General features: G+C 34.7%; 1 protein-coding gene across 1 annotated transcript in view; it reads right to left on the reverse strand.

Annotated features, from left to right (window-relative positions):
- Positions 1-5,148: 5,148 nt before the first annotated feature.
- The window catches only part of sv2bb (synaptic vesicle glycoprotein 2Bb), a 51,570-nt gene continuing 42,919 nt past the window's right edge, over positions 5,149-13,799 (reverse strand). Inside the window, exons 4-13 of the mRNA XM_005161518.6 lie at positions 13,393-13,544; positions 12,626-12,759; positions 10,859-10,948; positions 10,345-10,458; positions 10,174-10,262; positions 9,457-9,621; positions 9,227-9,360; positions 8,956-9,156; positions 8,682-8,841; positions 5,149-6,738 (exon numbers count right to left, since the gene is read on the reverse strand). Coding sequence (XP_005161575.1) covers positions 6,555-6,738; positions 8,682-8,841; positions 8,956-9,156; positions 9,227-9,360; positions 9,457-9,621; positions 10,174-10,262; positions 10,345-10,458; positions 10,859-10,948; positions 12,626-12,759; positions 13,393-13,544 — 1,423 coding nt within the window. The 3' untranslated portion in view covers positions 5,149-6,554. The remainder of the gene's footprint in view (positions 6,739-8,681; positions 8,842-8,955; positions 9,157-9,226; positions 9,361-9,456; positions 9,622-10,173; positions 10,263-10,344; positions 10,459-10,858; positions 10,949-12,625; positions 12,760-13,392; positions 13,545-13,799) is intronic.

The following is a 13,799-nucleotide window of genomic DNA, read 5'->3' on the forward strand; positions in this document are numbered from 1 at the left end:
GATCAGGTATGCTTCTCAAAATAATGGATGTTGACATGAATATTATTGTTTCTGTTTGTTTTGTATGTTGTTTAATTTATTAAAGCATATTTGACAGTCATTTTAACATCAAATTAGTTGTTTGAGTGAATGCTACATTTGTTGATTGTAATCTGCTTTTGTGTGTGTTTAGTTTTATTCTGAGTAAGACTAATTCAAACTGATTTTACACAGTTTTTACACAGTAAAACAGTAGCGTGCTGACAAATAGTAATAATAGTAAGTAATAACGGCAATGTGGGAGTGCGAATCCCAACTTACAGACCTTGCTCAGGATATTACTAGAAGAGATACAGCTGCAGCCTGAAGTTGCCAAGATTATTTGTATTTAATTGATTTTAATGATGCTACTATTGTTGTGAGTATCCACAGCTGTATCCCATCAAGACTTGACCTCTTTCCCCTTTCTCTTTCTTATTTTACTTCTTGTCAATAGCTATACTGTTCTCTCATAATAAATACAAAAATGCAAATAAAAATTTAAATTACAACAATTGAGCATCAGATAGCATATTAAAATTATTTCTAAAGCTCCAACAAAGGCTCATTGTGAAAACGTAGCCCTTATACATTTCTGGAGAGTGCGATTTATGTAGCCAAAGCTACGTATGGCTGCATTTCGTCTTTAAAACGAATGCTACAGTGTGGTATAATGCCACAGACAACTTTCTTTTAGTGCTACAAGCTGACTGATTACCTCCGTGTGGACGGCTTATCCGCTGTTACCAGTTTTCCTAATAGCTTGTTGTGTATGTCAGCAGACTTGAGAAGCAGTGAAGAGCTGACCACGTTGGCGAGAAAGAACAGTTCCAGAAAGCAGGTAAAACAAAAACAAAAGGCAAAAAAATAATAAAATAAACATGTAAATAACAGGGTGAGAACTTGGTAAAATCACAACAAGGTAAAAACCAGGCAGCCATGAGGTCATTTCGTTTTGAGATCTGAAAAAGCGCACACATTGGCCTCTGGTGGATTCGCAAAAACAAAAACTACAAAAAATGTAGCTTCTAGGACATATTTGGCACTGTTCAGAAATGTATACAGGGGTACATGTTAATAACGAGCCTGGGTTGTAAAGTTCATATTATACCCCAAAACTTGAATAATAATGCTAAAAATTCAGCTTCGCATTACAAAAATAAATTAGACTTAAAAAATAAATTCAAATATTAAAGATTTGTTTTAACTTGTAATAGTATGTCAGTTTTTTTACTGCATTTTGCATTCATTCATTACTACCTATGCACAGAAAAAAAAGTTAATTGAATTTACTAAATGGTTTTAAGGCAAGTAGTTGCAAACAATTTATATGGGCTGAATTTCAACAAACAAATTAAGTTAAACATCACTAAATTGAATTTTTGTGCTTAAATTTAGGCCATATAATTTTTTCTGCAAGCACTTACCATAATGTAAATCCAATGAATTTTTTTTTCAGTCTGTGAGCATACACTGTAAAAAAAACAAAAAAAAAACACTGGGTTCCACACAAATTCTTTCTGTTGTCCCAACACAAATCGAATAAGTTTATCTAATTGTTTCTAAACAATTAACTGGGTTGAACATAAAACAATTAAGTGGACCCTTAAAAAAATCAAGAATTGTGTTGATTCAGCTCATTTTAAGTTAGTAGATTAAACTCACTTTTTGATTGTACTGTAAGTGTCTTAGTGCGTGTAAAAGGTTGAACGTTGTTTTCTCAAATCCTGCAAATTCATGTTTCAGTAGCTTGTGAGACACCTCAGCCAACATCTGAGTTTTTACACTATGACTTGTCCTTCCAAGGCCCCGTTGTGACCTTTGTGAACCAACCGAACCCTGATCTCACCCTCTGAGACAGCAGAAAGGTGCCAGGATTGTGGTGGTCTTTGGCACCTCAGACACACAGTGGGCGAGACTGTTAACATATATTAGTTCACAGCCTTTCAAGACCACTAATGTTCATATCTAATCACGAATCTCAAAATGATAAAACAGACTTGATGTATTATATGTTCATTTTTGGCATTTAAATCAATACGTTTAAACATAATCAACCTCTTAACCCTCCCATGGGAACAACGGTGTTTCTCATGCTGTGCAGCATTTTGCACCCTGAGTGTGAATCAAAACAAAATATCTTGAGAAAGAGGTGCTGCAAATCAGGAGAAACATGACAGTGCATTGTGAGAACAGCACAAGTATGTGGAGCCCAATATGGAAAAAGAAATGCTGTTAAACAAGGACATCATCATCTGAATCTCTAACACTCCAACAGTACTTATTCACTGCAGAATTTGCATGTACAGTAAAATGATCTTTGAGCTCAATTTTTTTTGTATATTTTCCCGCCTACTCACACAGTTCCACTGACCGTAAATGCTGAATAGCTTGTCTACAACTAAAACCTCTCAACCAAGCGAAAAATCAGACTCCGCTCCAGCTCAGTTTCCCATATCTTGTTGTTACATCTTTCACACAGTTGCTCAAACCCCAGGACAGAATGAACTGGCAGGCAGAGGAAAGTTTTCAGCCAAAAAAAAAAGGCAAACACAAACTGTGTGAATCACATAAATGTTTATTTTTGCAAATCATAATTTACACATGTGTCACTAAAGAAAAAAACAAAACAGAAAAGATATTATTTCTGTGACAGGTGAAACAGACTTCCAAATGAATATATAAAGACGAAGACGTATATTATAAACAATTATAAATTAATTATGCTGTGTTTTTTATTAATTATGCAATATGAGGAGGTTTCCTGGAGTGAATCTGCAACATGTGGATCTGTTCAGATGTTAAATCTGGTACATGTATTTAATTTTTAAAGCAAACTGTAATGATGTGAGCATCCGCAGCTTTGTTCATTGTAATGTGGCAGTTTTGTGAACTTTAAAGGAACAGTTCAGCCAAAAATAAACATTGTTATTATTTACTCACACTAACGTATGTTCAAAATTATGTGTTAAGCAGTTTCAAAATGATATGTCAATTGAGTGGTGCTAAAAAGCTAGCTAAACTTGTATTAAAAACCGATAAACAACGTACACTTAAAAAATACAGATTTGATGCTTGTTTAGTTGAACCAACACAATTTATGCACTTTTTGGGGACAACCTAATTGTTTTATGTTTCCTCCTGTGGAATAAATTCTGTGGAACCCTTTATTTTTTACAGTGTACACTTTATGTCCCAACACAAATCGATTAAGTTAGCTTAACAAATTCAAGTAGATTGAACATTAAACAACTAAGTTGTCCCAAAAAATCTGGAGAATTGGGTTGTTTCAACTCATTTAAAATAAGTAGCTTGAACAAGCAGCAAAATCTTTTTTTGATTGTACTAAACGGACACTAAACCTAAATAATAGTGGGGGAAGAAAAATCTAGGACTAATTTATTTAATGCTAATTTATGAAAAATTTTAATTAGTTGTTTTACATACACACCAAAAAAAGTTTACTCCACTGGAAAAAGAAATGTATTAGTTTACAAATGATACACTAATTTAAGGATGTTTTTAGTATAGCATAGCAGCAAGGTGTTGTACAAGGAACTGAGCTGAAAAGAGTCTGCATTAATTGATATGATTTTTATTACAGTTATTTTGTGTATTGCTGTACACAATATTTGTTTTAACTGAAAATGGCAGTGAACTGTATAGTTATATTTATGACATTTTGCAAAATGTTGGTAGTGGTTTGATTTTCCAGCGAGCCCTGGATGGTTTTTGTCCATATAATGCATGTCAGTAGGGTCCAAAAACCATATTTTACTTAGATTTCACAAAATACGAGGGTCAGTAACTAAAGATGAATTATTCAATTTTGGATGAATTGTCACTTTAAAGGGTACATTTACATGACACCAATGTACTAAAAGCAGAATTTCTTTGTCTTCGCTTTTTTGAGAAAAGTTTCATATGCATAAAATGGATTTACACAGCCACTCACATTTTAATCACTTTGGATAAGAGCATTTGCTAAATTAATAATTGTAAACAGATCTACAAAAACAGCTACAACCCTGTATTTTGCATGCCAGGTTAGTAGATGTCTCGAAAACTATTGCACATCTATACACATAAGGTCCTATATTCACCATTGTTTGTTTTTTATAGCAAGCACTCGCTTATGTCTACAGATTGAACATCTAGTAGTATTAATCACCTGCATGAGGTCACCATTTTCAGTAAAGCAGCATTTGTATCATTTTCATTATCTTCGAAACCCATTTTCAAACGCTCACATTTTTTGACGTTTTGTGTTGGCACCAAGAACGACAACTACAAAGACAAAAAACGTTCTGATAGAAAACAACAGACCAAACTGTAGCGTAAGAGAAACAGATGTGTGTGAATCCCTGTAAGAATAACAAACTTCAGCTAGACTTAAAGCTAATAAACGAAAAACAAAGTAGTAAGACAGGCTCGAACAATTTAAAGCTAAAGACGATAAAAATGAAACAATGATAAAAATACATGGAAGTGATGCAAGCCAGGCTAGCAAATTGAAGTATAAAAAGTATTTAGCATTTTTGTTCTGCCTCCTTTGAAAATGCTGGGGAAAACATTTTGTGTTGTTTTTATTTTAATACACTGAATACAATCTCTAAATTTGTTTAATTAGATACATACATTTAAGGTTACATGAGCTGGATTCACTGGTAAGATGTGCTAGCAGCGGTAATGGGATAGTGAGCAGTTAAAGCTAAAAGAAAAGCATAAACAAAAAATAAGCCGATTTTTAAAATTCATTTTAATGAACTCCACGGTAGTTTCTTATTTATCAGGGGTTACCACAGCAGAATGAACCCCCAACTATTTTAGCATAAGTAGATGCCTTTCCAACCGCAACCAAGTAGATTTTTAAATCAAGAATACACGATTCTGAATTCACTGGTCAGATGTGCTAGTAGTACAAGCGGGTACACACTACATACTAAGGACAAGCGGGTAATGCAAAAAAAAAAAAAAAGAAATATATATATATATATATATTTAGCATTCGTCAAATACATTTATTATATGTATATTTACGTCTATCATGCATGGTTTGAACTCGTTTTCGAAGGCTCCTCTAACCGCCTCATAGATGTCGAACTAAAATGATACGCTACCAATGACTAGTATGGTCTAAGCAGTTTTATTTGCAGTGAGACATACAGTAGATCATCCAGACAGCACATTGATAAAAGACACAAACTTTACTTGGTAAATTACACACATGCAACTCAGTCAACAACAAGTACAGATATGTGGCTCTGTGAAGCTCAAGTCCAAAGTGTTTAAACCGTCTGACGTTTTCAGGATGCGAATGAACAAAACAAAAGGGCACTGGAAGGAGAGCGAGAGAACTCTAAGAAACCACACATTTAGTGAAAGGCAAGGAAAGTGAGGCTAGTCCCGTACGGTTCTCCGCCAGTTTATAGTTAATAAAGCAAATAAATAAATAATCATAACGGAGGAAGCACACATAATGGTTTCCGCACAAGTGCACATTCGCCACTGAGTATCCGAACATACAGCAACACATTAAGATCAATCTCTTGACAAAAAGTAGGGACAAAAATACACCTTTTTTTTTAGCGGAGGATATTTCTTAAGCAAAGGCAGAGGGTGAGACGGTAGCAAAATTACAAGCTATAGAATAAAATAAAAAGAAAATCTTCGACAGTACCTGAATTTTATATAGATTTTTTAATCAAGAAATGGCACAGGATTGAGACTTTCATGATTCTTGATACCCCATCCAAACAAAATTGTGACTATTTTTGTTTATACTGAAGAGTTTTGCTCTATAGATTTCTCTGAATCTATGTACAGTTGAAGTCAGGATTATTAGCCCTCCTGAATTATTTAATAAGTCCTCCTTCTGTTTAATGAAAAGAAGACACATTTCTAGACATAATAGTTTTAATAACTCATTTTTAATAACTGATATATTTTATCTTTGCCATGATGACAGTAAATAATATTTTACTAGATATTTTTCAAGATGCTAGTATTCAGCTTAAAGTGCAATTTAAAGGCTTAATTAGGTTAATTAGGCAAGTTGGGATAATTAGGCAGGTCATTGTATATTGATAATTTGTTCTGTTGGCAATTGAAAAAATATTGCTTAAGGGAGCTAATAATATTGACCTTAAAATGGTTTAAAAAAATTATTCTTGCTAAAATAAAAAATAAAAATATTTTCTCCAGAAGAAAAAAAATTATCGGAAATACTGTGAAAAATTCCTTGCTCTGTTAAACATCATTTGATAACTATTTGAAAAAGGAAAGAAATTCACAGAAGGGCTAATATTTTTGTCTTCAACTGTATGTAAGTGGTCCAGATGTTTTTTTGTGTCCCCGAATAGGCATGTATATGAAATATCAGGCATATGGATACATAGTTGACTAGGGGTAGAGCCATCATTTGGTCCTTGGGATATTGTTAGTAATTTAGTCTTTTTTTTCAACACACCCAATTTTACTCATGCCAGCAGTTGTTATCTTCACACTAATAGTCATACACTTTGAGCTTCAGATTTTCACATTAAGACCTTCTCTCTGGTCTCGGGCAGTTTCAGGGCCAGCACTCCGCCACTGACCAGAGCAGCGAATGACAGCAGAATGGGGATGACTTTGGTAATGCCTATGAATGAGGCGAAGATTGAGCTTCCCAGAATGGCCGCCAGCTTACACATGGCGTTTAAGAATCCGAACGCTGTGGCTCTGCAGAAGAAGTTGAGAACAGGCAATGAAACACAGCATGTGAGTACAATTGATTTCTTTTATTAAGCCTGAAATAAAGCTACGATTAAAATGAAACAAAAAAAGTAACAAAGTTTGAAATGTTGCCATCGCAACTAATTAAATAATGTGCTCACATTCTGAATGTACTAAAAACTACATCTGAAATAAAGCCAAGAAAAGTTTAAAAGTTCACCCTTTGTAGCATGGGTATCATGCACTAAACAAGGTGTGAGACTTTCTATGAGCAAAACAGCAGAATGCTGCTAAAGCTAGTTTAGCATTTACTGATCTGCTAACAAAAACAAAACTAATTTGTAAGTTACCAAAGGCCCACTATAATTTACAATTGTCTATCCGCCAACCTGATTTCACCAAGTAGGACATGTTCCTGGATCAACATCTATGTTGATCCTAGAACAACATTCCAATCAGCCCATCAGAATTAAGGCATACTTTTAGCATTTATATTAAGTTTGTGTTTTTGCATTTCTTTGATTGTTATTCAACTATTATTCATCTCTGATTTCGGGAATAATTTATAGTTTGTGTTGGGTTTAGGTGTAGGTTATGGGTATGGATTACATTTTCAAACAAAAATAATGTTCCAGGATCAACATAGATATTAATCCAGGATTGCATCGTACTTGGTAAAATCACGATGTGCATTTGTTATCACTATACTTTCACCGGCCACTATATTAGGTACATCTGTCCAACTGCTAGTTAACGAAAATTTCTAATCAGCCAATCACATGGCAGCAACTCAGTGCATTTAGGCATGGAGACATGGTCAAGACAACCATGCTGCAGTTTAAACTAAGCATCAGAATGGGGAAGAAATGTGATTTAAGTGACTTTAAACATGGCATGGTTGTTGGTGCCAGACAGGCTGAATGTAAGTATTTCAGAAAATGCTGCTCTACTGAGATTTTCACGCACAACCATCTCTAGGGTTTACAACGAATGGTCAGAAGATTAGAAAATATCCAGTGAGCGGCAGTTCTGTTGGTGCAAATGCATTGTTGGTGCCAGAGGTCAGAGGAGAATGGCCAGACTAGTTTGAGCTGATAGAAAGGCAACAGTAACTCAAATACGCGTTACAACCGGGTTATGAAGAAAAGCACCTCTGAAAGCACAAAATGTCCAACCTTGAGGCGGATGGGCTACAGCAGCAGAAGACCCAACCGGGTGCCACTCCTGTCAGCTAAGAACAGGAAACTGAGGCTACAATTCACACAGGCTCAGCAAAATTTGACAATAGAAGATTGGAAAAACTTTGCCTGGTCTGATGAGTGTCAATTTCTGCTGCGATATTCGGATGTTAGGGTCAGAATTTGGTGTCAACAACATGAAAGCAACATGAATGCCTTGTAATAATGATTCAGGGTGGGTGAGGTCGTTTAATGGTGTGGGGGATATTTTCTTGGCACACTTTGGGCCCATTAGTACCAATTGAGCATCGTGTCAACACCACAGCCTTCCTGAGTATTGTTGCTGACCATGCCTTTATGACAAAAGTGTAGGCTACCCATCTTCTGATGGCCACTTCCAGCAGGATAACGCTCCATGTATTAAAGTGCAAATCATCTCAGACTGGTTTCTTGAGCATGACAATGAGTTCATTGTACTCAAGTGGTCTCCACAGTCACCAGAGCTCAATCCAATAGAGCACCTTTGGGATGTGGTGAAACGGGAGATTCGCATCATGGATGTGCAGCCAACAAATCTGCATCAACTGTGTGATGCTATCATGTCAATATAAACCAATATCTCTGAGGAACATTTCCAGTACCTTGTTGAATCTATGCCACAAAGGATTAAGGCAGTTCGGAAGGTAAAATAGGGTCCAACCCGGTACTAGTAAGGTGTACCTAATAAAGTGGCTGGTGAGTGTAGATTACAATAATTACTATTAGTCATACCTTTTAGAAGCTGGGTAGAGTTCCACAGTGATGACCTGAATGCCATTCCAGGCTGCTACGCTAACACCATAAAATAGACACTGCCAGGCAATGATGGCGGCTTGACTGAAGCTCAAGAACAGAAAAAAGGTGCATCCCGCAGAAACAAGCATCGAACCACCTGGAGAGAGAGAGAGAGAAAAAAAAAACATGTATTTTAGTTTTTAAATCCCATCCTGGTTAGAAACTAAACTAGCTTACAAGGTATTAGCCTTTAATTAGCGGTTTAGCTCACCTATAATCTTGATTCGTCCAATCTTATCCATGAAGAGTGCCGAAATAATATTTCCAGGCAACACGGCTAAGCTGCCCAAGAAGCTGACCAAGTAGATGAGGACGTCGTTGTCCTCCTCGTAGTCTAAATGGCATCCCTTCTTGTTGTGGAGGAAAGTGACGTTCTCCATAGTACAGTCAATGAACTTTTCTTCATACAAGTCTGTGGAAATAAAGAAACCATGAGTCCTATTGCTCAAAACTATCTCTGAATTACGAAAACAATCTCTTACCTGTGTCGTAAAAAACAGTACTGCGGATGGTGCAGTTTTCAAACATCGTTTCCGTTGATCGGACGTTTTCAAAGAAGCAATCAACAAATAAGGAGTCTTCAAATTTCACAGACTTCATCTCAATGTTGATGAACCTGCACGAAAGCCGACAAACATTGAGATCCTGACAATTAAAATGCATGGATGTCATGGATAACAGACTTTTGCAGATGGTGTTTATGTGAACGTACTTGTCGTTGATGTATTCCCCTTCTTTATGTACTTGGTTTTCCAAAGAGAAGTTGAAATGAAACTGCTCCACCTTTTCCCGATGGAACACTTTCACTTTGGATTCATATTCCTCATGCTGGAGGTGTTTGATCATGTCAGGAAACCATACCGAAAGCCCATAGTAGCTAAAAAAAATTGCAGAAGAAAGAGAAGCAATTGAATGTATAGTATTAAGACGCAGTTTTTGGGTGGGGTTATCTCTTTTTAGACCAATGGATGATTGGGATGCTGTTTGGGTGTGGAAATTTCAGCTTCTAACACTACAGGTGCTAAAGTTAGCCATTTTTGCTTTAACAGAAGATGATTTAAAGGCTATTTTTATGCAAAATAATCAATCTGTGCAAGAAACCAAACATTATTTACAACATTTCACTCATGGTGAACTTTTGCCAGTGCTAAGGATTAAAAAGTATAATGTTGTGATGTTTATTTAGTTGCAGACTGAACTTTTTACTTCATAAGACTTTAATTAGGAGTTATCAATGAGTATCGATGGGTTTGGCTGTTGATTTTATATTACCTCTATGATCTTAAATCACTCTGAAAGTGCTAGAAGTCATTGATGTGGATTTTATCAGTAATCAAGGGCCATAATTTCCGCTAAAATCTTCGTTAATGTTGTTCTGAAGATAAAAGTGTTAAGTAAAGATTATTAAATAATGAATAAAGTGGTTTACCTAAATGCCATAGTGAACCATATGATGGCCATCAGTAGAGTAGCGAGTCTTAGCTCACGACCAAAGAGAGACAAAACATTTTTGATGACCTGCACACAAAGATAGCTTCATTTTAAGATTGCATATTGAACAACTTGGTAAATCGATAAGACAGATGGTTTTATGGTTTACCAGCTTGGTCAGTGTTAAAGTTCGAACCACCCATCTTTGGAAAGCAGTTCCAGTTGCAGTCTGAATCTCAATGAACTCATCCTCTTGGGTCTTTGGAGTCCTGATTTGAGTTACCTGGAAAAAGGATTCATCATTCATGAGGCACTGTGGTAAAATCAGAGCTAACTGCATTATTTTGGTTAATAGTTTTCCCCAAAATAAAAATTCTGCCATTAAGTTATCCCAAACCTGTATGAGTTTCTCTTAACTGCTGAACACAAAGTAAGATATTTAGAAAAGCTTTGGTAACTAAATAAAAATCGATGGTATGCATTGACTGTCATAGTATTTTATTTCCTACTATCGACTGTCTAGTTACTCTGTTTTGAAACACAACATTTTGACATCTTTTAAAATATGTTTATTTTTTGTGTTCTTCAGATGAAAGGAACTCCTATAATTTTGGTACTGTCAGTAAATGTTAATTTTAGGTGAACTATTCCATATCAAACCAAACCAGCCAAACCAAACTCACAGTAAAGACTTTTTCTGGTTGTCCTTTGGCTCTCCAGTTGGTATCATGAACCTGTTTAAGGATCATCCAGGCTTCATCATGTTTAGCATTCTGGAAGAGAAAAAATATTCCTTTCTCATAACTGTGTGAATATTGCAAATTATGTTTTTGCTCATAATTTGATATTTTTATTCAGAAAGAATGAATTAAGTTGATCAAAAGTTACAGCAAACCAGGGTTTCTGCAGAGTCTTTAAAAGTCTTAAAATGTCTTAAATCTCAAAATCCTAATTTTAGACCTTAAAAAGTGGTAAAATTACTTAAATATTCTGTTGTTGGTTTTAAATCTTTTTAAAACATGTCTTAATGTTCCTTTGTTCATGTATTGCTACCAAATCTGGCCAAAAACCATACAATCACCAACTATAATCTCAATAAAACTGACTATAATCAATAAAAAGGTCATTTTTAACTCTATTTATCCTGATGGTTTAATTATTTTCCTTACTGTAACATTTTTTTAAAAGTTCTCCATGTATTTACTTCTGAGGACACTGACCTGGACAGATTGTTGTGCATAGATTTAGTTTATTATAGTTTTTAAAAGATTTATACATTTTTTTTATGTTAAAGACAGTTTATGTGGGGAAAAAAGTGTATGGATACAAGAAGAGCTTGCTTGTTTTTACACAATATTTAAAATATTTAGCTAAGAAAAAATATAAAATATATATATAAAAAAATAATTATTAATGTATTATTAAATGTAATTATATATATATATATATATATATATATATATATATATATATATATATATATATATATATATATATATATATATATATATATATATATATATATATATATTTTGAAAAGGGCTAATAAAAATCTTTCCATTAGGGCCATTTAAAAAAACTCCTTAGCCTTTAGCCCTAGGGTCAAAAATTCAATTTATAATGGTGTTGAAAAGTCCTTAATTGAACTCCGTTTAACCTGCAAAAACCCTGGCAAACACACTCATTTGACAAAAGAGTTCTATTTAAAACAAATGTTTCTCATTTAAACCAAATAATACAAAAAAACACATATTACATTTGAGCAATTTTATACTTTCTTTACTGCAAACGCCAGCTCCATAACGCTGCTCATTTTTTAACTGATGGTAATATGAAATGTTACTTAAGCACCAAATTCAGCTTCGTCATCAGGAAAAAAAATCATGCTTTATCATGTGTTAAAATATATTTTCAAAACAGGTATCTTAAACTATTTTAAAATATTCTTGTTTACGGTACTTGATTTGATAAATAAATCTTTAGAAGCATAACATTTCAGAAATTAATATTCAAAAAGGATAACTTCTAAACTTTTGTATGGTATATAGACTACAGTAGATTTATAGAAGTTCAATTACACATTCGGTTTATTTAAATACCTTGCATAAGTAAAACTTTGCTTATGACAAAATAAGATTATAAATGAGGTGAAATCCACATTGTAAATAAGACTGAATCTATTAAATTAATTAGTCAATTAATTAATTACTCATTAAATTATCTTGCCCACTTATAAATTAGTTTGTGCTGTGTAGTTGTAGGCTGTGAAGTAGTATCACATAGTTTGATTACAAATGTCTACTCTTCTGCATATTCGCTTTGGATAAAAGCGTCTGCTAAATGACTAAATGTAAATGTAAATGAAAAATATTTTGAGGTAGTTTGACAGGTTATGGTAACCCTAAAGCAAGAAAACTTTTATGGTTTTGAAACATAAATTAAACATTTACCTCTAGCAGGAAGCGTGGGCTCTCAGGCATGAACATTAGTCCAACAAAAGCTGCTATAGCTGGGAGAGCACAAACCAGCACAAACACCCGCCAGCTGTGGAACTGGAACTCTGTGCCCATACTGAAACCCCAGCCTGAAAAACAGCACAACACAACCAACGTGTAAAAACTAAGAGGAAATCAGTTATATTATAATATATAAGGAATGGTAAGCTGATTTAACCTTAAGTTAAAAAACATACTACTATTTATTTTTATGCTACAAGTATTTATTTTGTTGTCACTATAGCTTAATATATAGGGTATCATATGTATTATATACTAGTTAGTGTAAGAAGTGCAATGATATTATACAGCGGCTGAAAATAGTCCCTATCTAGATTTCATTGTGCCTGCTGCAGCCGTGGTGCAGCAGCAAAGTTCCTTGATTATTACGCCAGATTGAGAATTTTTCCTAGCCATAAAACCATAGAAAATCTTTTAATTTTGATGTCTGTCTTAGTGCAAGATGTAACAACAGAAGTTTCAAGCTTTAAATAGGAAACAAAACTATTTAGTTATTTTTGAGATGCTAATGGTCTAATCCGATTCTGTGATCTATGCTAAGCTAAGCTAAAAGTGGTCCCGGCAGACCCGGAGATCAGCTGTATGGATTAAAACATGTTAAAACTCAATTGTTTATCTTTAGGGGAGTTGTAAAATGAGCATAGTGGAGAGTTCCTTCAAAACTGCTTGCCATTAACATGGTATATATGTATGTACTGTACCGTATCGTGGAATGATGCCCCATGCAGTGAAGGAGGCGTAGATGCCACCCATCATCCAAAACATGCAGAGCCAGCTGAGATGTTCTCCTCTCTTATCCATTTGCAGGAATTCCGAGAAGTACGAGTACACGATTGGGACGGAGCCACCGATCCTGCAAGACAACATGGGGCCGAAGTGCAATTATTCCAACCTACAAACATTCATTACCTTTTTCTGGTCCACAAAACCTCTGTAAATGAGGTACGAGAGCATTATTAAGAGTCATGATGTAGTCCTTAGGGTGTTATAACTTGAAACTACTACCAGAGGCTGCAAGATTAAAAGTTGCCTGTGAATCAGTATTATAATTACAGCCTTTCTTTGGAGTCAGGGGAAAAGGGATTTACAGCAGGACTCGACCTCTAAT

The sequence above is a fragment of the Danio rerio genome, chromosome 25, assembly GCF_049306965.1.
Source record: "Danio rerio strain Tuebingen ecotype United States chromosome 25, GRCz12tu, whole genome shotgun sequence".
Classification (NCBI taxonomy): Eukaryota; Metazoa; Chordata; class Actinopteri; order Cypriniformes; family Danionidae; genus Danio; species Danio rerio.